The following is a 19,987-nucleotide window of genomic DNA, read 5'->3' as shown; positions in this document are numbered from 1 at the left end:
ACAGTGAAATTTTTATCTGTGTTTGTGGTGCACACAAGTACATTACTTTGAGATATGCCTTGAAAACAGTTCAAGTGCTTTACATTATTATCAGTCTAAAAATGAACCTAAAACTTCCCAAAATAAAATTATTTTTACCTAATTAGTAATCCCAATAACATAGTGTTTTCCTGAATCATGTTTACAATGTACATTTTTTTGAAAGCAGTCCAGCAGCATACCTGCTTTCCTCACCACCAATCTGTGAGGAAGTCCAGGATCAAGTTTTGACTGAATAAACCATTTTAAAGGCAAACTCTGCAATAGAAAATATGGCAAAACCCATTTGCAACAACATGATTGTAGTAAGCAGTGACAATAGTTAAAGTTAGTTAGTTTTTCACCAGGTAAAACATTAAGAACAATTTTGTATTTACAATGTTAGTTTGAAACTGCTATAGCAACATTTACACACATATAATAAGCAACGTAGTCATTCTGGAAAAAATGACATGACTACTTAAGGTTCTTTAACCTGCTCAACACTGTTTAGATGACAATTGTAATTGTAAAGCAATTTTACAAAGTATTGCTACTCTTACTCTAGCCCGAAACAGGGCTGGAGAGTGGTTGGAGATAGGCACCATAATGGACAAGGGTGTACAGAAAATGGATGGATGGATGGATGCCACTCTTACATGAGTAAAATTTCTGCTATTATTCATTAGGGCTGTGTAATAATATCGATTTTGCGATATATATTGATATTTTCTTTCCTAGAAAAAAAATCGATATTCATCCCCAAGTATCGTAACATCCAACTGTCCCCTTGCTCACTCACTGCTTGCCTCACGGGGAGAGTGATTAGGTCATCAGGCTTAGAGTGATTCCTTCAGATGTTAAGTGTCAAGTTTAAAAAGGTATCAAACTATTCAGAGCAGGGTACTTGGTGCACTTTATTTACTTTACAAATGCATGTAAGCTACAGTTTGTACTGTTTCAATTAAAAGAAACATGTTTTCTCACCACTTTGATTCATTTTGTCCAGCTGTCGACTTTAAGTCTGTGTCCATGTCCAACAAGAGCCAGGTATTGTGTAGTTGGTGATTTTCAGTTAAATTAATTCAATCCAACTCTCTAACAGTCACAAAATGTCATCAAAATCACTCTGTCCCTCTAAAATCTTTCAGAAAATTGCAAAAGTGTATTGAATTGTATCGTTTGCTGAATATTGCAATATATGTCGTATCATGAGCAGAATATCGTGTATCGTATAGAATCGTGAGATTGTTGTATCACTACAGCCCTATTATTCATTCAGTCAGTCTTGTACACAACCACATCCATCAGTGCAGCTTGACTCAGCCACAAAACAAGACAGGCCCAGAGTGGTACGAACAACCAGGTCTGCATAGAAAATCTTCAGGGCTGACTCTCCAGGACTTGTTTCTCTGCAGACCCCACATGTCAAACTGTTTAGATCTTCAGGTCAATGCTACAGAGTGCCACTTAAAACCCAACTTCCACAGAGACAGTTTCTTTCCCTATTCAATGAACATCTTACTGTGAGACAAAAAATGGCATATTTGCACAATCATAAGCATTTTCTTTATTTTGATAAATGGCTGCACACACTCACATGTACATACTGTTAATTTTTTTCCTTTTTGCCATTTTCCTTAAGATAGGTATAATGTGAGCACATAAACCAAAGTCAAATTCCTGTTGGTACACACAATCTTAGTCAATAAATCTGATTCTGATTCTAAAGAGAGACAGCAAAAAAACCCTCTCTATAATAAATTTCTAAATGTAACAACTTGTGTAGGCCTCTGCCAGCAACCTGCATTACAGAACAACCAGCAGCTGCTGTGGTTTGAGTCCCTTCTTCAACTCAACATAATGCAGAACACATCAAGGTTAATGGTCAGTATAAGTCTAGGCTATCAGTAAAGAACATTAATAGTACACACCGGTTACATAAATGTGTCTGACAAGTCTGCAAAATAAAGAACTGTAACCACAGCAAAACGCTTGAACTGTTTTATGACGGACAAGTTGCTAATTACACTGGTGTAGAGATTTCAGCTGTGCTCGTGATTTTACAATATGTGGCCTATTTGCGTAGAAAAGGTTTGGATTTACCTGTAGAGGGCAACAGCCGCAGTGGCGTTGCCACGTCATTTAATCAGAAGAAGGCACGTTCTRACGTCAAGACGTACGGTTTGAGCATGCTTACTACGCCCGAACATAAACAAAGGCAGGACGTTTCCCCGCATTCAAATCTGACCCAGCTTCAATTTTATATTCCAACAAATCCGAAAACTTGAAAAGCTTTTTAGGGCTGGAACCATGGAAAACCCCTTGCTGATGCGAGTTAGTGTCTTTACTGACCAAGGAGGGAGGAAATACATGGAAGACGTGACCGAGGTCATAGTGGAGCCCGAGCCGGGGGAAGATGAGCCGACGCCGGGCGAGCAGGAGGCGGGTAATGGGGGAGCTCTTAGCGTTAGGTCTACAGCTGTGGATTCACGTCCAGACATTAAAGATGGAAAAGCGGAGACTGAGCAGCTTACAGAATCATCAAGTGAACGAGTTCGAACTGAAGAAAAACACATTTTTAATCAAACCATTTCACCGGGAAGCGAGTGTCCACCTCGAGATCAACCCAGTACCTCTAGTCGCTCCCGCCGTTCCGTGGCGTTCTTCGCGGTGTTCGATGGCCACGGGGGTAGCGAGGCTGCGCAGTTTGCGCGAGACTGTTTATGGGAATACATAAAGAAACAACGCGGGTTCTGGTCTGACTGTGACCGGGAGGTCTGCTCGGCTATACGCAAAGGATTTGTAGCCTGCCACCATGCTATGTGGAAAAAGCTACGTAAGTTTAACATCAGCTCCCAAAATTCTAATTAATATCAACCAGTCGGAAATTATGTAATCCTCATCTTTTTAAACATGGCCAAAAACCTGACTTTGTGGAACGTACAGGAATGYTTTGCCGACACCGAGCTACTGCTAGCTTACTCGAAGGTTCTACGGCAACAGTAATTTTCCACTGTCAAGTGTTTTATTGTTCCAAGACCACCGTGAGTTGTTTCATTTTAAACGCTGGTTGAGTCGGGTTTAGGTATAAATAAGAGTATTTTGTGTTTCTTTTCGAATTTAAGATGACCGCTAACGTAACTGAAGTCGGTATTGGATTCAATGCCTCTGAATAGTCGCTTGTGTCAGTTGTCTTTTAAAAATTAGGATTTCATTTCCTCGACTCTAGTATGTTAAAGATAGGGGTGTCCAAAGTCAGTCTCTCAAAGGCCGGTATCCTTCATGTTTTAGTTCTCTCGGGGTTGGTAACGACCTCCTTAGCATGCCATTGTTCTGCAGAAGCCTGCAAATGAGCCATCATTTGATCCAGGTGTGTTGAAAAAGGGAGATATTCAAAACATGCAGGATACTCGCACTTGAGGAGTGACTATGGACACCTCTGTGTTAAGGTGAATAATTATAATTTCTATTTTAATAAAACTAATCAATTACATCTGTACTCGGTCTTCAAAAACACAAATACAGATCTAAATACAAGTTGCAGGACACTGGTCCTCAAAGATGGCCTTTTGGGACCCCTGTTTTTAAAGGATAGTGTATGACCTATTGAAACGTCTGTTCTAGTTATGAAAGTTTTGAGGATTTCAAATCCTGTGCTTGCAATTTAAATAAAACTGGATCAGGGACAGACAACTGTCTTTAGTCTCATAAATCAAAAAATGTATTTTAAAGCACTGGTTAAAGCACATATGCGGTCTTTCCCATTTTAGCCAAGTCACGTCAAAGTTTATTGATATAGCACATTTACAACAGCCTTTGCTGACAAAAATGCTTCACAACACAATCACAGTTAGGTAATAGAAATAAAATTAAGCTTAGAAAAACTAATAAGACAAATATAAAATTGGCAGAGATACCAAAYGTTAATAGCATGAATAAAAACCAAACAGTTTAAAATTTTAGCTGCAACAATTAAACGTTAATAGCATGAATAAAAACCAAACAATTTAAAATTTTAGCTGCAACAATTATCTTCCATCCTTTACCTTTTCTCTTTAACTGGTCTTGAAGGCCAGTGAGGAGTTTTCAGACTGGACTTAAACTGGTCTACTGACTGAGAAAGCTTAACAGACGGATGGAGACTGTTCCACAGTCTGAGTGCCGGCACAGAAAAGACTCTGTCCCCTCTAGTTTTTAGCCTAGCTTTAGGGTCAGACAATAAAAGCTGGTCAGTTGACCTTAGGGGTCTGGGTGGGGTGTGAGGCTGCAAGAGCTCAGGTAAGTAGGAAGGTCCCATGGAGTTCAAACACTTTAAAMAAATCAATAAAACCTTAAATTTTATTCTGAAAGCAACAGGCCTGTTGTTTAAGATGTTTCTCTACTCTAACACATCTGGAAAAAAAAATTATGCCTCCTCACCCATCAAGTGCTACAGAAGCTGTTAATCACTCATTTATTTAAAACAGGTGTGTCTTAGGTGTTTACCACCCCTACTCAGGGCAGTAAAACATGCAGGACATTAGGTCCTGAGGAGCAGTGTTGAAAACCTGAGTTTTAAAGAATCTATGCTGTGTAGACAGGTGTTGTCCAAAGTAAGTTCTCCATGACATTGAAAACCAATGTATGGGTCACTGGTATGTCCGTCTTCAGATAAAACTTAATGCCACGATAAGGAGGTAATTAGGTCACCTGAATCAGATGTGTTGGAACAGAAATGTTTCTGATACACAGGACACTGGCCTTTATGGACTTGTGGATGAAATAAATTCTTGAAAAAGGAAAGGATGGTGGCTTTATAAAATCCAAGGGAAAATTTGAGAAATGAGAAGATCATAAAGGAATAGGAGAGAAGAGACAATTATTCCACAATTCAGAAATGGACACGCTGAAGCAAGTCACACTGGACTGAAGAGTCCAGTGTGTCMATTTCTTATTTTTAAGAAGGAAATGGGTAAAATGTGATCGTAGGGAAGATGAGACAATAGAATGTCAGTTTGCTTTGGAGGAATCACCAGATTCAAAGAATCAAGTTAGTTAATCTTTAGTAATATGAAAATGAAATTAAACATTGTTGATTTATTGCAGAAAGATTCAGGAGACAGAGGATATCGGGCTATGTTTTTTTTTTTTTAAATGGTGTAAGTTGCATAACAGGGTAATTTATACTTTTTGTCACATGGTCCACACTCCTTACTGGTTGGTGGTGGTAAATCTTCCTTCAGTTATGTGCCAAATGCTAAGAAGAAATTCTTGAAAATGAGTCTTGGTGTTTATCCAAAGATCTACAGTAAAACTATGGAATATTTGTTCTCGCAAATATTCCATAGTAACATAGGCAATTCTTTAGCATAATATTCTCAGTTTGTTGTCAACTCTTGGGATCTGTGAATAATAAATTCCTTTACACGAGACAAAGTATACCCTAAAGAAGTACTTGCATGAAGCTGCAAAATTTACAGAATAAATAGTAATTATATGGATATAGCATATGGTAGTAGTAGTAGTAGTTGCGTGTAATTCCGATTGTGCGAGGAAGATAGAGAAGAGAGGTACCTCTGCTTCTCYATCAATGTAATCTAGCATGCATGAAGCCAGTCTTCAGGGAGAGCTAATGTCAGCTGACTTTACCTCAGTCAGTGTAGACTAGGCTTGGCTGTTCTGTGTCTTGCAGCTTTCAGTTTTGATTCAGTTTAGTGGTCTACATAAAGGCTGTGAGGTATTAAGAAATGATACATTTGATTTACTATGGCTGAATACAGGAATGGCAATGTAAGTATGCATTTTCCTCTCCTTTTTTGTGATATGCTTCTACCAGAGACTGACATTTTAGCACATTTCCCAGCAAAGAATAAAAGATCTGAAATGTGAATTTATAATGAAATGGAAGCTATTACACAAGCCATTTGCAATGTAGACATGCCAAAGGATCCTTATGATTGCAGTCATATATCAAAATCCAAAATGGCATACAATRAACTCGCCTGTTAAATCGGATGCCAACTTCAGACATGTACGTAGCTAGCGGTGTTAGCTGTAGTAGTGTTAGCTGCTGCCACTGAGTCAGGGACTATAAACAAAGCTGAACTAACCTAACTACCCTAACCCTATTGCCGAGGATGTTCACGGAATCGAGCAAAGCTGATTCAAAACCATAAACGATATCTGTTGTGTTTACAGTCAAACATGAAATTTAGTTTCTGTAGTTAGCTTGGCTGACTATAGACATGTTATGCTGAGTTTGGTTTGCTCAGATACTGTCTCAGTGGGTGTGTTTGTGTTGGGCTGGACTTGCCTGGGCATGTCAGCTGTATTTTTAAGCAAGTCACAGTTTCTATCCAGGTAGTTACACTGCACATGTCTGTTGAGGTCAGCATTACATCAGTTTCTGGACAGATGATGCTTGTCCTTAAAATCTGAGCTACTATCAGAGAATTAAGCTTAAAAACAGAAGGAAAAAAACTGCTGAGCAATAATATTATAATTATTTTTATGCATATATATTTTTGAATGCACTTTTCTGTACTGTGCATTGTTTTTTGGTGTTAGCCAAGTGGTTAACATTGAACCCCTAATGAGCATTACACAATTGGTAAACATGTATTGTCTTTTTATTGTTCTTCACAGCTGAATGGCCAAAAACTCTCACAGGGCTTCCTAGTACATCAGGCACCACAGCCAGTGTTGTAGTTCTCAGAGGAAACCGCATGTATGTGGCTCATGTTGGAGATTCAGCCGTAGTTCTGGGTGTCCAGGATGATCCTTCAGTCCCATTCATCAAAGCTGTCGAAGTGACCCAGGACCACAAGCCTGAATTACCCAAAGAGAGAGAACGTATTGAAGGTCTTGGAGGGAGGTAAACCAACATTTTTCTCTGGCTCTGCACACATTGATGACAGGCTAAATCAGGAACATTTAGAAGTAGACACTGCTGTAATATCTGGAAATTTTGGGTTAATCGGAAAGGAATGACTAGAGCAACAATGAAAAATGCCTAAATATCTTTCTGGATGAGAAATTACTGAAGCTTTGGGGGATGTGCGTTTTCATAAATGAACCAATAACAATATTGTATCGATCCTAGTATTGAAAAATAATCTAGCTCGGATATCAGTGACAATGTTACCGATCCATAAGACGGATCTATTCAGTCTAATGCTATGCTTTGTGCTCTGAGTGACATCATTCTTTCTTTGGAAAGAAGGTTTGTCGCAGCATATTTTTTGTACATCTTTAACCTAATTGAACTGAACAAATTAAAGTTGTGTTGTTTTTACATGTTTGACCAAGCTTGTGAAGCTATTGGTGTATTTAAGGGTACTGTAGGCCTTGTTTTATGCAGCCTTTTAAAATATTTTAGATGTTTGTAGTTTCTGTCACCAGAACTTGCTTCACTTGCTCTACAAGTCAGAGGAACATGCAGGTGCAGGTAAATGTTGGGTGAAATGAGGCTGGAAAGTACTTGTTGTAAAGGCTGTGGATTAAATCATGAGTAATGATTATAATGTTATTTTACATAGCCAGATGAAATTCCAGTTCGGTTGCAATTTTTCTCCCAGATTAAGTGAGTGAAGCTACTTTAAAAACACAAGCATTGGTTAAAATCTTAATTTTTTATTTGACTTCATTGTCATTAGAAGTTTATTAGAATTTTAATCCTAGACCTGTTCCCTGTGGATGAACGTAGTAAGTTTCATAGAGAAGTAGGTTTGACCTGTTCCTGTGACAAGAAACGTATTAAAGGAGGTGAGCAACACCTTACTGTTGCTTAAAACTTATTTTATGTGGACTTTGGCTGATGCACATGTAAACCCCTCTCTTCTTGTATCTCTCTCAGTGTGATCAAGAAGTCAGGAGTGAACCGTGTGGTCTGGAAGAGGCCCAGACTCAGTCACAATGGCCCAGTTCGTCGGAGCACCGTTATTGACCAGATACCTTTCTTGGCTGTTGCTCGAGCTTTAGGTGAGAAACCACCAACAAGACAATTTCAATCAATTACGCCACAGCTGGTGCTGCCTGAACAGATGATTTGGCCATTCAGAAAGCTCAGAAATTTATTTCAGAAGCTTAAATATTAACTTAAAAAAATAAACAATTGTAGCAACAATGACTGCAACAATCCACCTTAGTTGTTTAATTCTATAATAATAATCTATTTTGTTTATAATGTCCTTTATATATCAAATTGAAATAAAGAGCAAATTCACACGCAGATGATGGAAAACTACTGGATTGTAGCTTCAGCCTAGGGCAGTCTGACGAAGCCAGGCTGTAGTTTTGCACCGTCATCCATTCTGACCAACACCAGCAGGCAAGGCAGGTGAAGTGTCTTACCCAGGGACACAAATGACGAGGTCATCTTGTACATCTTCATTACAGAGGCATGAGTTACATCAATAAACATACTGGAAACCATTCTGTTCATCTTTTTAAAATTTCTACGAAAAATAAAGAAACATTAATTACTTTGATAGTGAGTTGGATGTCATTACATAAAAGGTTCTATGGCAGGAGGAATTGTCAGTGTGGTGTGGATTACTTTCAAGACATAGCAACTACTATCTCTTAGGAGCTTGTGATTACAGCTGATGGCATTTGTGTTTTTTTTACCTTTAACACCTTCTTAAAACATCCTGGTCTTTTTTTCATCATTGATGCAGCTTCATTGATATTTATTTTTTCACTACCACAACACAGGTGATTTATGGAGTTATGACTTCTACAGCGGAGAGTTTGTGGTTTCTCCTGAGCCAGACACCTGCGTTGTTATTCTTGACCCTCGAAAACACCGCTACATCGTCCTGGGGAGTGATGGTCTGTGGAATATGGTGCCACCTCAAGAGGCCATCTCCATGTGTCAGAAGAACGATGAGGAAATGGTAAGCTGTTTGGGTTAATGTGATTCTCTGGTACTTTGGAGTTTTTATATTAACAGTCAGATAAGGAAGCCTGGTCAAAAGACTGTTTCATGTGTAATGGCTAATCAATAAGGTCTATCTCATTATCAACCATCATCAGAACAATAACAAGCATTCATCATTCCAGGTACCGTGTGGCGTTTCAAGTGCCAGGCAGCTTGTGAGCCATTCGTTGCTGCGGTGGCGCCAGCGCATGTTGCGTGCTGACAACACAAGCGCTATTGTGATTGCCCTGCTGGAACCTGGGGGCTCTAAGGAAACATTCCACAATGAAGAGGTTCTACTGGACCTGGCCAAAGTGTCCCAGTGTCCTCCTACATCTATATCTCGTGCAGACACTCCGCTCCTACAGGTAAGGATGACTCAAAGCAAATTCTTTAAGACGCTCACAATTTAGAATAATTCTCCCAATGAAACCAGCCATTTTTTCATTGGTTTTAAACATTCCATTTTATTTAACACATCCTTTTATGAGATACTGCATTTTGAAAAACTTTAATTGATATTCCTGCTTAATAACYCACCTATGTTCATGGTTCCAGCAGCAACCTCCAGATGAAGACTCTACCTCTGCCATGTCTGAGCTGCTCCCTGCTCTGGAGCGACGGGATGGACTATCTGGAAGCAACAGTTTCTACCATATGACTCTGTCGGACCCTTTTAGTCTGTCACCTCTGTGTTCAAATAGCACCATGGAATCGCCCAGTCACTCCAGTCTAGCTGACAGAACAGTAAGCGGGAAGACATCCACCAAAAGAACTCTGAATGGATCCCCTTCGTCAGGCCTTTTGACAAAGAAGGCTAAACGCAGAACTGATAGGCCACCGCTGGTCCAGCACAACACTGAGGAGAAACAGAAGGAGTCTGTCTCTCCCATTCTACAGCAGCATAACAAGACCACAGTGTGTGTCTGCTGAAAACACACACCAGCTGTTATCTTTGTCTCCCATGGCTTCCTGTTTGGGATGATGGCATCTTAGATATAGTCACAGAACAACCTTGGTTAAAGGTTGGGCTAAGTGTTTAATCAAATCCCACTTAAAACGTTTTCTCATCTGATTTTTTTGCCTTTGATTCTTAAAATGCTGGTGAAGCAGTATCGACGCTGAGGGAGGGGGACGCTTGTATCAGAATGTTGGGCTGCAGCCAGTTCACCATAAACATTCTTGGCCTTACTGTGGTGGAGAACCTATGTTGGTTCCTAATAATACAAATTATTTTCTTTACCTTCAGTGTTTGGTATATTGTGGAAAAGTCACGTATTAAAATATGAATTGAAGAGAATTTATTTTAAACTGAAGTACTCCCATTAGATCTTCTAAATCCTGCATGTTCAGATGTAAATTGGGGCTTATGCTACCACAATGTGTGGTAATAAGTGGAAGAATTGGGTATGCATAATGTTGCTGGTGTAAATATTTTTGAATTTTATAGCTGAGTATTTATGTATGTAGAACTGTATGCAAAATGAATCTATTTTTATACATTCTTTTATTGTGTGATAGAACATGAAAATTCCTTATAGATGTGACCCCACAGCTTCCATGTTAAATGGACCTTGAGTTTTGAAATGTATTTTATTTAATCACTGAATACTTATCTTGAATATAAACAGAAGGTGCTACTACAGTAAACAAATCAGTAAGCTAGTACTCTGTATATTTATATGAATTGTCAGTGTGTGACAATGTTTGATTTTCTTATACATGTTAAACCCTTGATAAATATTGCATCATTTATGAATCCTATTCCCTCATATATTTTAGTTGTAGTTTTAGTAACACTTTTCAGCTGTTTCGTGTGTTTATTCTAGACATTTGCCCGTTCTCCAAAACTGTCTCTCTGTATTTGCAGATGCTGGCAATTCTGTTTTAACAGATTTTTAAGACAAATCTGTTTTTGTAACTGCACTAAAAGAAATTTAGAGTGATGTCATGTTGAAAGACATGGGAGTCTTGTGAAATCAGTGTATTCTGTCTACGAGAATCTGCAAAATCAGTGTGTGCAATATTCACATCACTAAGAACTGTTTGGAATGCAATCAGTTTGACTTTATTTCAAGTGTCATAAATTTTCATTTTTCTCACTAATATAATATTCAGTTTGACAGACTTATAGCACCAGATGTTCCTACCCGACACTAATGACATTATCCAAAATGCTAAAGGTCACAGAGTGATGGAAACAGAGATGAGGCGGAGAGGAAAGTAGAAAATGGGCATATATGGCAACTGATAGTTATCGCAATATCAGTAGCCCAAGATTTTCCAATATTGTGAAGCCATAGTTCTGACTGGAGATGGGCACGAGCATGATTGTCAGGACTAAGGCCCTCCTCCTGGCTCTGATGGGATGTTTCTAGTTATTGCAGAGGAACCAGATGAGCTCAATTATTTTTTACAGATTATCTGTTTTATACTATCATGACATAGTGATAGTATAATTATGTCATATATATTTTTAATAAAAGTTACTCCAGCTTTAATGTTGATTCAATATTTGGAAGCGTGGCTGACTGAATGACTTCCTTCACTTCCTCTTCTGTCAAATACAGCAGTAGGCAGACTGCAGTTCTTCAACGGCACAGAAACTACATCACCATTCACAACGGCTCCTTTTTGCTGACTGGCCTGGTTAAAATCCACTTCAATAAGAGAAATCCAATATAGAGCACTGAAGGGAGAGGAGAATTATGTGGAATTAAGTAGGAAGGCAATTGCCRGGCTAAGGGGGACTAAGGCAAATTAATTTCTTTGATAAAAGAACTTAAATATAAAAATCTGAGTTTGTGGCAGGGCTGTGAAGCACCTGTTGAAGTGTCCTTGTTTCAGACGTGTGAAGTTCTACAGAAGCCAAGCCTTTTTTGCCTTGAGCATTGGTGTAAAATTATTGTCAAAAAATGAATCTGAACAGAATGACCAATACCCAAGACTGATGAATCATCTCCCAAACCCTGTTTGATGTTGCATGTTTTTTTTTTTTTGCTGAGCAAATTGGTATGCTTCCTGTCATCACCAAATAAGCATCGTCTGTTTGAATCACTTGAGCACATGGCGCACACATGCGCGCACAGATCTCTCTCCCTCTCGAGTTGGTAGCTTTATGGATTGTCTGGGAAAAAATATATTGTGYTGATCTACTCGTCTTTATGTTTGACTCATTCTGTAGATATGTACATTCTGTAACCTGGTTTTGGGTCTCTTGATTCAGATCTGTAATTTTATTCTTGAAAAATGCTTATGAAATGTCTTTTTTTTTCACTTCCAACGGATTTTAAATGCTGTTGTGCATGTGTACAGTGTAAATGTAGAGAAAAGCAAAACCACTTATTCCAGAAATGAACTTATTAAAATAATTTTTCCTGAAGTCGAATAATACATTTTCACTTGTAGACATTTTTACTTTAACTTAGGTTAGGTAGTACTTTATTAATCTCAAGAAAATTATGATGCTGTCACATACATACAGTTGTTTTCAAAATATTAGCAGACCCACATCACTAGCAAGATAAAACAATGTGTTAAAATTTCTTCTACACTACAAACAAGTTTCTAGAATGTTTAGTAAAGGTATAGAAAACCAACTGGCATGATATGCRTGCTGCTGATTCTGTGAAACTGATTCATTTACTAAAASGGGTGTGATAAAACAAATAGAAGTGCTGAGTTCAGTTAGTGAGGTCATCGACTATGTGAAAAAAAAAAGTGTTATGCAGGTGACCCTTGTTGAAGGATCAAGGCAACTGACGTTGCATGGGCTGGATTTGCATTTGTCCTTGGAAAAACAGTAAAAGGGGACRCTAATGACACTGTTCAGAAGGAGAAAGTTTTTTGATCTGGGTGGTGGGGTGTTACAAAAAATTAATAGAAGAAGAAAAAAAAACATAAAGAAGCGCAGAAAAGATAGGCTGTTCAGCTAAAATGATCTCAAACTCTTTAAAATGGCAGCCAAAACCAGAAAGGCGGGAAAGAAAAAGAAAAACAATTATTTGAATGGAATGGTCAATAACCGAAATGGCAAAGGCTCAGCCAATGATCAGCTCCAGGAGGATCAACAAAGACCTGACATTGTCTATGAGTACTTTAACAATCAGATGACATCAGTGTAAAGCCAAGCTACCAGCAAGAAACTTCCGCAAAGTCCCATTGTGAAAATAAAATGCATGTGCTGAAGCAGTTACAACTTGCCAAAGAACACAGTGACTGGCCTACAAAGAAATTGTGTAATTTTTTGTGRACTGATGAGAGTAAGATTGTTCTTTCTGGTTCTAAGGGCCACAGACAGTTTGTCAGATGTCCTGCCAACACTGAATTCAAGCCATAGTATACAGTGAAGGCGGTGAAGCATGGTGGTTCAAGCTTCATGAAGTGGGGAAATTTCTTGCACTATGGTGTTGGTCCTATATATCACATACCAGGGATAATGGATCAATTTGAGTACACCAGAGTACTGGAAGAAGTCATGTTGCCGTATGCTGAAGAGGACATGTCCTTGAAATTAGTGTTTCGACAAGACAATGACCCCAAGCACACCACCAAAATCACGATTTCAGAAAAATAGAATTCAAATAATGGATCAGCATAATCCCTGGATCCTAATCCAATAGAAAACTTGTGGGCTGACATAAAAAATGTTGTTCGTGAGGCAAAATCAAAAAATGCAGAGGAATTGTGGAACATAGTACAACTGTACTGGGCTGCAATACCTGTTGACCGGTGTCTGAAATTGATCGACTCCATGGACTACAGATGTGAAGCAGTTATCAGAAACCTTGTGCAACTAAATATTAGTTTATAATTCTGAGGAAAGTTGAATTTTTAAAAATTTCGTATATTATACAGTATATTTTTGAGTTTGTAAAGAAAGATGTCAACACTGCTATTTTTTATTTTTTTAAAACTTTTCTTGACTTTACGTAAAATATCATCATATTCAACTACTTTTCCAATTTTCTTGCTTGCATATTAGTCGCCAATGCCTTTGTGTTAATTAAAATACAATTTATTTGACGAATTTTGAGGTTTACTTACCTTTTGAAACACACTATTATTATGAGCATGACTGTACAGTTATGTATGCATGAGTATACATAACTATCCATAAAAATACTCGATTAAAAATGCACAAAAATATAAAAACTACAACAAAGAGAACTTGCTAGTTATTCTTTGGTCAAATAAATCTGTGGTTGCTTATGCTGAGAATGTGTCATTGTTGTGTTTTACTCTGCCATGGTTTACTCACTATCCATCCATTTTCTTGCACCCTTGGTGGGGTCGGGAGGGTTGCTGGTGCCCATCTCCAGCTAACGTTCCGGGCGAGGGGCGGGGTCACCCTGGACGGGTCGACAGTCTGTCGCAGGGCAACACAGAGACACACAGGACAAACAACCACGCACGCACGCACGCACACACACACGGGCAATTTGAAGAGGCCAATTAACCTGACAGTCATGTTTGTGGACTGTGGGAGGAAGCCGGAGTACCCGGAGGAAACCCACGCATGCACAGGGAGAACATGCAAACTCCATGCAGAAAGACCGGGGCCGGGAATCGAACCCAGAACCTTCTTGCTGCAAGGCAAGAACGGTAAATATATTACTCTGTGTTCTGATCCACCTGTTCAGTGTTCGAAGAGGTGGGGTGTTACATGTTCCTTTTATTCTTTATTTTATTTCCTCTAAAGTTTACATACATTAGTGTTTGATGTTTGTATTCTGTGAGTGAAAACTGAAGTCAAATTCTGTTCGAACGTACGATCAACAGGATTTTCCCATCTAGCTTTTATTTTGAAATGATTTGTAGGAAGAACTCAGTCGTGACGTAGCTAACATCCTGTTTGGGTTTCCAATGTGATGGAGAGCGGGAAGAAGTATGTGGGCCGCAGAACGAATACGAACACTTCGTGTTAACAACCTTTACTTACTTCAGAATATTTATTTTATTAACAAACGTTAGTTACTAAACATTAGGGAACAGCTGTCATAAGTGAGGGTAACGGTGGTAAATATCTAGTATTAGCTTTTCAGACAGTTGTTAGAGTCGTATCTTATTTCAGGTTGGTGGCAGCAGGAAATATTTAAATAAGTGGCCTAAGTGCTTTAGAACACTTAATACGTTCGCTGTGTATGAACTTTGAGGTTGTGAGCTGATGAATGGCAATAATAACGTAGGACGTAGACTTTGTTGTGCTCTTGTTACTGATTGTATGTTTAAACGGATGTTCTCTGTTCTAAAGAAACATGGCCTCTCCTGTGGAGTACACCATTGGCGGAGTGAAGGTCCACTTCCCCTGCAAGGCGTATCCATCCCAGCTAGCCATGATGAATTCAGTAAGTCAACTCAGATTAAAAGGAATCTTCACGTCCATACTGTCACCTGTCATTTTCACCCGTTGATAGCTGCTTTAGCAGAGCAGCAGTATAGGGTCTGTTTCTCAGTGYTGGACTTGTTTCATTTTCGTCACCACTTGGGCCACAGCAGAAACAGTTTTCTGATGCCAAAAAGATCCCGTGTGTGAATCCCCACCTTTCTATGTAAAGTTTGCATATTCTCCTTGTGGTCTTCTCTGGTACTGCTCACACTCCAGAACCTACAGCAGCACTGAGTGTGTGTGAATGGTTGTTTCTCTTGTATGTATCAGTGTTGCCTTGTGATAAGCTGTCCTACATGTATTCTTATTCTTATTGACTGCTTAGGATAAGCACAGGATGGATGTAAGTGACCAAATAGTTCTGTTCTAAGATCCATTAGAATATTTTAGTCATAAGCGGCATGTGTGGATATTGTAATGATTTCTGGGTGTAAAATGATGTGACAGACTGGGCCTGCTGGTGTCTTTTTGGTTTGGGTTACATTGTGTCATTATTTCTGCAGATCATGCGAGGGTTGAACTACGGACAGCACTGTTTGTTGGAGAGTCCCACAGGCAGCGGTAAAAGTCTGGCCTTGCTCTGCTCTGCTCTGGGCTGGCAGCAGGCTCAGATGGGTAAGGCTGCATGTRTTTTCAGCAGACAAACCAGCTTTCAGTGTCAGTATCAAAATGGTAATATAATAATACCTTCTGATTATTCAAGAATGTTTTTATTCCAATTCTTTTTGTGGTATGTTATCTTTAACTACTGAATTTAGATTTCTTTACTTATTAACTTAATTGATTACATAAMATTTTATTATTGTTTTGTTTGAATAAATTAGCACAGAACATTGCAAAAATTTTCATACCAAATTAACCTTGTCAGTGTGTTATTATGCGATACACATTAGAACGTAGTTCAGCAGGGTCAAGTTCAAATCGTGGCACATCTACTGGTGTCGGCCGCCAGGCCTGGCGGAAGCTTTCATAGTTCAGTAGTGACAGCTTACGTCCTCTGTAACAGTTGCCACAGATTTGGTGGCAGATTGAGTATGAGTAGATATATTTCGAACAAATCAATTAAAAAAAGTGAGAATACCGGTAAATATACATATGTACATACACACATGCAGCTGACACTGATTTGGTGTGACTTCTGTGACAGATGCCATGAYCTTTGTGGCAGATGTATGGCAAATGAGACATTAATTGAACAGTTCAAGGAGTCTTAATACTTTTGCTTGGTATTCTCTCTGAGTTTTAGTCTACAAATATTTGCTCTCCATAGTCATAACACCAAATTTCTTCCATATGGCCCATCATGCTACCTGACATCATAAAGTCTTGTATTGTTTTGTCAGCTAAAATGAAAGAAGGAGGAGGTCATGTTGGAGACAGAAGCCAGTCAGATAAACATGTGGGCGACTCCAAGAAGTCAGAACCTCCCAACCCGTGTCCCTGTGAGTGCCACAGGGCAGCAGCCCAGCCTGCGGTGGTGGACCTCACTGAGTCACCTTGCAAAGAGACGGCCCAGCCATCGCACACAGCATCAGAACACGGTGAGTGGCCCATTGTTAACTTTTGATGCAATTTCAGGCTTGTTTCATGTAACTGTTTGATTTCTCTGATTTCTACTTTTTGTGACCCAATGGGAACATGCTGACAGCTAAATCAGTCATAAAAATCACCACAGTTGGAGAGTTTTATGTGTAGTTTTCTTTCTTCATGGTATCCATGTCTTCATGAGTGGTCTGCTTTCTGTTTTTCAGTGCTACTACCTGSTGAGTCTCAAACTAAAAGCCAGTCTTTAGCGTCCCGTCTGTCGGAGAAAGTCCAGGCCTCTCTAGACCCCGACTGCGATAAAGATGAGGACTTCAGACCAGACAGGAAGCGCAACCGTACTTCAGAGTACAAGGTGCTGTGTATCCTCAGACATTTACCCTGAATTTAATTCATTGAGGGGTCTTTAAGCTTGGTCCCCAGGGCGCTCTGTCTTTGCTTTGCTCGTTTTGCTACTGGCACACACCTGAGTCAGTGAACTGATCTTTAGTAAGTTTCTACAGAACTTGCATGATGAGGAGGGAATGTAATCGTTTGACTCAGGTGTGTTGGACAGTGGACCTGCAGGACAGTTTTATATCGTCAGAATCATAAAAGTTATTTTATGCAATTATGTAAATATCGCCTCAGGTGCACAACAAAAACACTAAGCAAAACAGAATTTACATACCCATTAAGTGAGCCACATGTTTCAATAACTTGAAGCAGTTATTTTCTGAATAAGTCTCAGTCTCTCTTAACATCACAAGGGAAACCAAATGTAATCAAACTATGGCTCTTTGCTTTATCTCTTAAAAGTCTAGAAATTCTCTAATAAAAAGAGAATTGATGCCACRGCAGGTTTTTTCTTTGTTGAAATGAAAAGAAAGATAAAGTTGTGTCATAGCACAGGACTTCCCCTCTATTGCATAAACATTCACAAATTACACACTAATGTTCTCATCTACAGGAAGATTTCATGCTGATGAAGTAAAAGATTAATTGATTATCAAGCACCTTTACAATAGCAACTAACTACTCTTTTTGTGGAAATGGCTCTTTTAGTCAAAATTTGGGGATTAAAGGTTAGTCCGTAGGTTACAGGGAAATAACTCAAAAATAGTCCAAATAGTTTGGATGTATATTTTCTTTCCTTCTTATGGTGGGATCACACCAAGCGTGTTTTGAGCGTCAGGTGTGTTGGGTTTACATTCAAAGTCTTTGTGGAAACCCGTCGAGGGCTGTTGCTTTGCGCTTTGAGCCTCTAGCACGGCAGGATTTGAACCATTTGGAGTGTTTTGACCATTTAACACATCAAGCTCGTCCAACGCTCCACATAGACTTTGAATGTTAACCAGATGCGCCTGGCGCTCAAAACACGTATGGTGTGAATGCACCAAAAGTACACAAGCATCGAACTTGGAGCGTCAGACACATTTGTGAAGCTCGTAACGCTTTTGGTGTGAACGCACCGTTACTGAAAGTTTCTGTCATGTTTATGTCTTAGAGCAGGAATGGAAAACCCATGTTTGACCTGTTTTGCCTCCGTTTGTGGTGTGATTGAGTAAGAAAAAAATAAAACAATCGAGATATAAACATTCATGAAAAATCTTTACAAAAATCTGACTCTGTAGCAGAAAGACTTTCAGTATTAGAGATGCTGCATGAACTGACTAGTAGATACATTATTGCGGGGGAATGCAAATGTCCATTAGGGACCTCCGTAGAATACAGTTAACTGGTCTATTTTGTTTACCTTTCCAATGAATAAATAATTGGCATAATTCTTCAAAACACATCTTACTTGTATATTGAAGTCAAATTCTTTTCTGCTTTTTAGAGCCATAAAAGGCAGCGTACACAACAAGGTGTCATATTCATTGATGACGAACCTGAGTTGGATAGTGAAACATCTGGTCCTCAGAGCTGGAAAACTGCCTCAACCCACCAGGGAGCCGGTTTGTCCTCATCATGCAATGCAAGTACATTTTATACCAGTATAGAACTATCTTCAGGGTAACGAGCCACAAAACCATTGCAGCATTTCTCTCTTTTCTGAACGTATTAATTATTAGTCATTTTGCTGAACTTTACAAGCTAATTTATGTGAAATAGATCAGTGCTTTCCCCCCCCTTCCTCTCCATTACCAGCTCTTTCATGAAGCTTTAAGGATCCAATATGTTCATTAAGTTTTGTGAGTGCGGTTCAGATTTATTTACTGCTTTTTCACATGCTGCGCATCTTTTTGGATCACTGCACTGCCCTTCCTAGCATCTTGTTACTATGAAGTACTTGTATGATCAGTAAGGGCAGGCATCTTGAACAAATCCCTAAAATGTCCCAGCATGCACAGCTTTGTTGCTATGTAATGGGTCATCCTTAGCCGTCAGTAACTTCAGTTGACTTTTCCTTGAATGACATGTCGGAATGTTTCCTGTGGGAAAAGATCTAGTACAGATGCCTCTGCACGAGTTACCAGATACTAGCATGAAACACATCCGCCTTCATTCTCCGTTTATAGCAGTCTGAGTGATGAAGGATGTTTGTATGTTGAGGCTAAAACTGTCACACATTAAAGAATCTGCAGCTGATTTTTATTTAATGAGCTTCCTATCTAAATTTTCARATCACAATTCAGAATGACCACTAGGTGGTGGTATGCTCCACAAATTCAACATGAAATGTTCAAACTAGAGCAAGCTTTAGATCAGTGTTTCTCAACTTTTTTTGGCCCAGCACCCACTAGCCTTTATCCAAGTCCCTCACCGCCGCCACCAAAGAATTGGCAAGTTACTTTACACTGACCATTATTTTATCATTAATTTTACTATCACTATTGTAGATGTTTTGATTTTTATGCTTGTTTCTGTATTTATCGTCAAAAATAATTTCCCAGAGAACAAAAAAGTMATGGRTATAGAAATTATTTTCACAGGCGTCTACGAAAAATGCAATGAACATTCAAGTTAAAATTGGTAGGCCTAACAGCAGCCAATCAGAGTGGAAAAAATATTCTTATTTTGTGCCATTTTCTAGTTGTTAAATGTTGCACAAAATGACCAGATAAAAGATGTACAGCAATGCCAGTTTAAACTTTGAACTATTTGCAAAATGACTGAGCTCTGCAACATTAAAACATGGATAGAACTGTAACTAC

The 19,987-nt window shown here is 39.0% G+C and overlaps 2 protein-coding genes across 5 annotated transcripts in view; both read left to right on the top strand.

Annotated features, from left to right (window-relative positions):
* The first annotated feature begins 2,173 nt into the window (after nucleotides 1-2,173).
* ppm1da (protein phosphatase, Mg2+/Mn2+ dependent, 1Da) lies at nucleotides 2,174-12,313 on the top strand. Of its 2 annotated transcripts, none has more exons than XM_008425202.2 (6): nucleotides 2,174-2,857; nucleotides 6,646-6,874; nucleotides 7,856-7,980; nucleotides 8,716-8,897; nucleotides 9,064-9,288; nucleotides 9,479-12,313. In XM_008425202.2, exons 1-6 carry the CDS (start codon nucleotides 2,332-2,334, stop codon nucleotides 9,851-9,853), a joined length of 1,662 nt encoding a protein of 553 aa, XP_008423424.1. In that variant the 5' UTR covers nucleotides 2,174-2,331; the 3' UTR covers nucleotides 9,854-12,313. The 2 variants fall into 2 exon arrangements, with proteins under 2 accessions (XP_008423424.1, XP_008423425.1); XM_008425203.2 differs by having other exon boundaries at nucleotides 2,175-2,857; nucleotides 9,482-12,313.
* Nucleotides 12,314-14,729: 2,416 nt separating this feature from the next.
* The window catches only part of brip1 (BRCA1 interacting helicase 1), a 104,990-nt gene continuing 99,732 nt past the window's right edge, over nucleotides 14,730-19,987 (top strand). For all 3 annotated transcript variants that reach the window (XM_008425200.1, XM_017308324.1, XM_017308325.1), the window contains exons 1-6: nucleotides 14,730-14,807; nucleotides 15,174-15,267; nucleotides 15,812-15,923; nucleotides 16,652-16,849; nucleotides 17,060-17,205; nucleotides 18,670-18,807. In XM_008425200.1, the coding sequence (XP_008423422.1) occupies nucleotides 14,791-14,807; nucleotides 15,174-15,267; nucleotides 15,812-15,923; nucleotides 16,652-16,849; nucleotides 17,060-17,205; nucleotides 18,670-18,807 (705 nt within the window). In that variant the 5' untranslated portion in view covers nucleotides 14,730-14,790. The remainder of the gene's footprint in view (nucleotides 14,808-15,173; nucleotides 15,268-15,811; nucleotides 15,924-16,651; nucleotides 16,850-17,059; nucleotides 17,206-18,669; nucleotides 18,808-19,987) is intronic.

Source organism: Poecilia reticulata, linkage group LG13 (assembly GCF_000633615.1).
Source record: "Poecilia reticulata strain Guanapo linkage group LG13, Guppy_female_1.0+MT, whole genome shotgun sequence".
Taxonomy (NCBI): Eukaryota; Metazoa; Chordata; class Actinopteri; order Cyprinodontiformes; family Poeciliidae; genus Poecilia; species Poecilia reticulata.
This window is presented reverse-complemented; position numbering and strand designations above follow the sequence as displayed.

What these genes read in the sequence shown, in the direction of transcription:
- ppm1da (XM_008425202.2), top strand. Translation starts at nt 2,332, where the DNA reads ATGGAAAACCCCTTGCTGATGCGAGTTAGTGTCTTTACTGACCAAGGA. An exon ending in GGCTGTTGCTCGAGCTTTAG is followed by an intron (nt 7,981 to 8,715) that starts GTGAGAAACCAC and finishes ACCACAACACAG; the next exon opens with GTGATTTATGGAGTTATGAC. An exon ending in CAGACACTCCGCTCCTACAG is followed by an intron (nt 9,289 to 9,478) that starts GTAAGGATGACT and finishes TCATGGTTCCAG; the next exon opens with CAGCAACCTCCAGATGAAGA.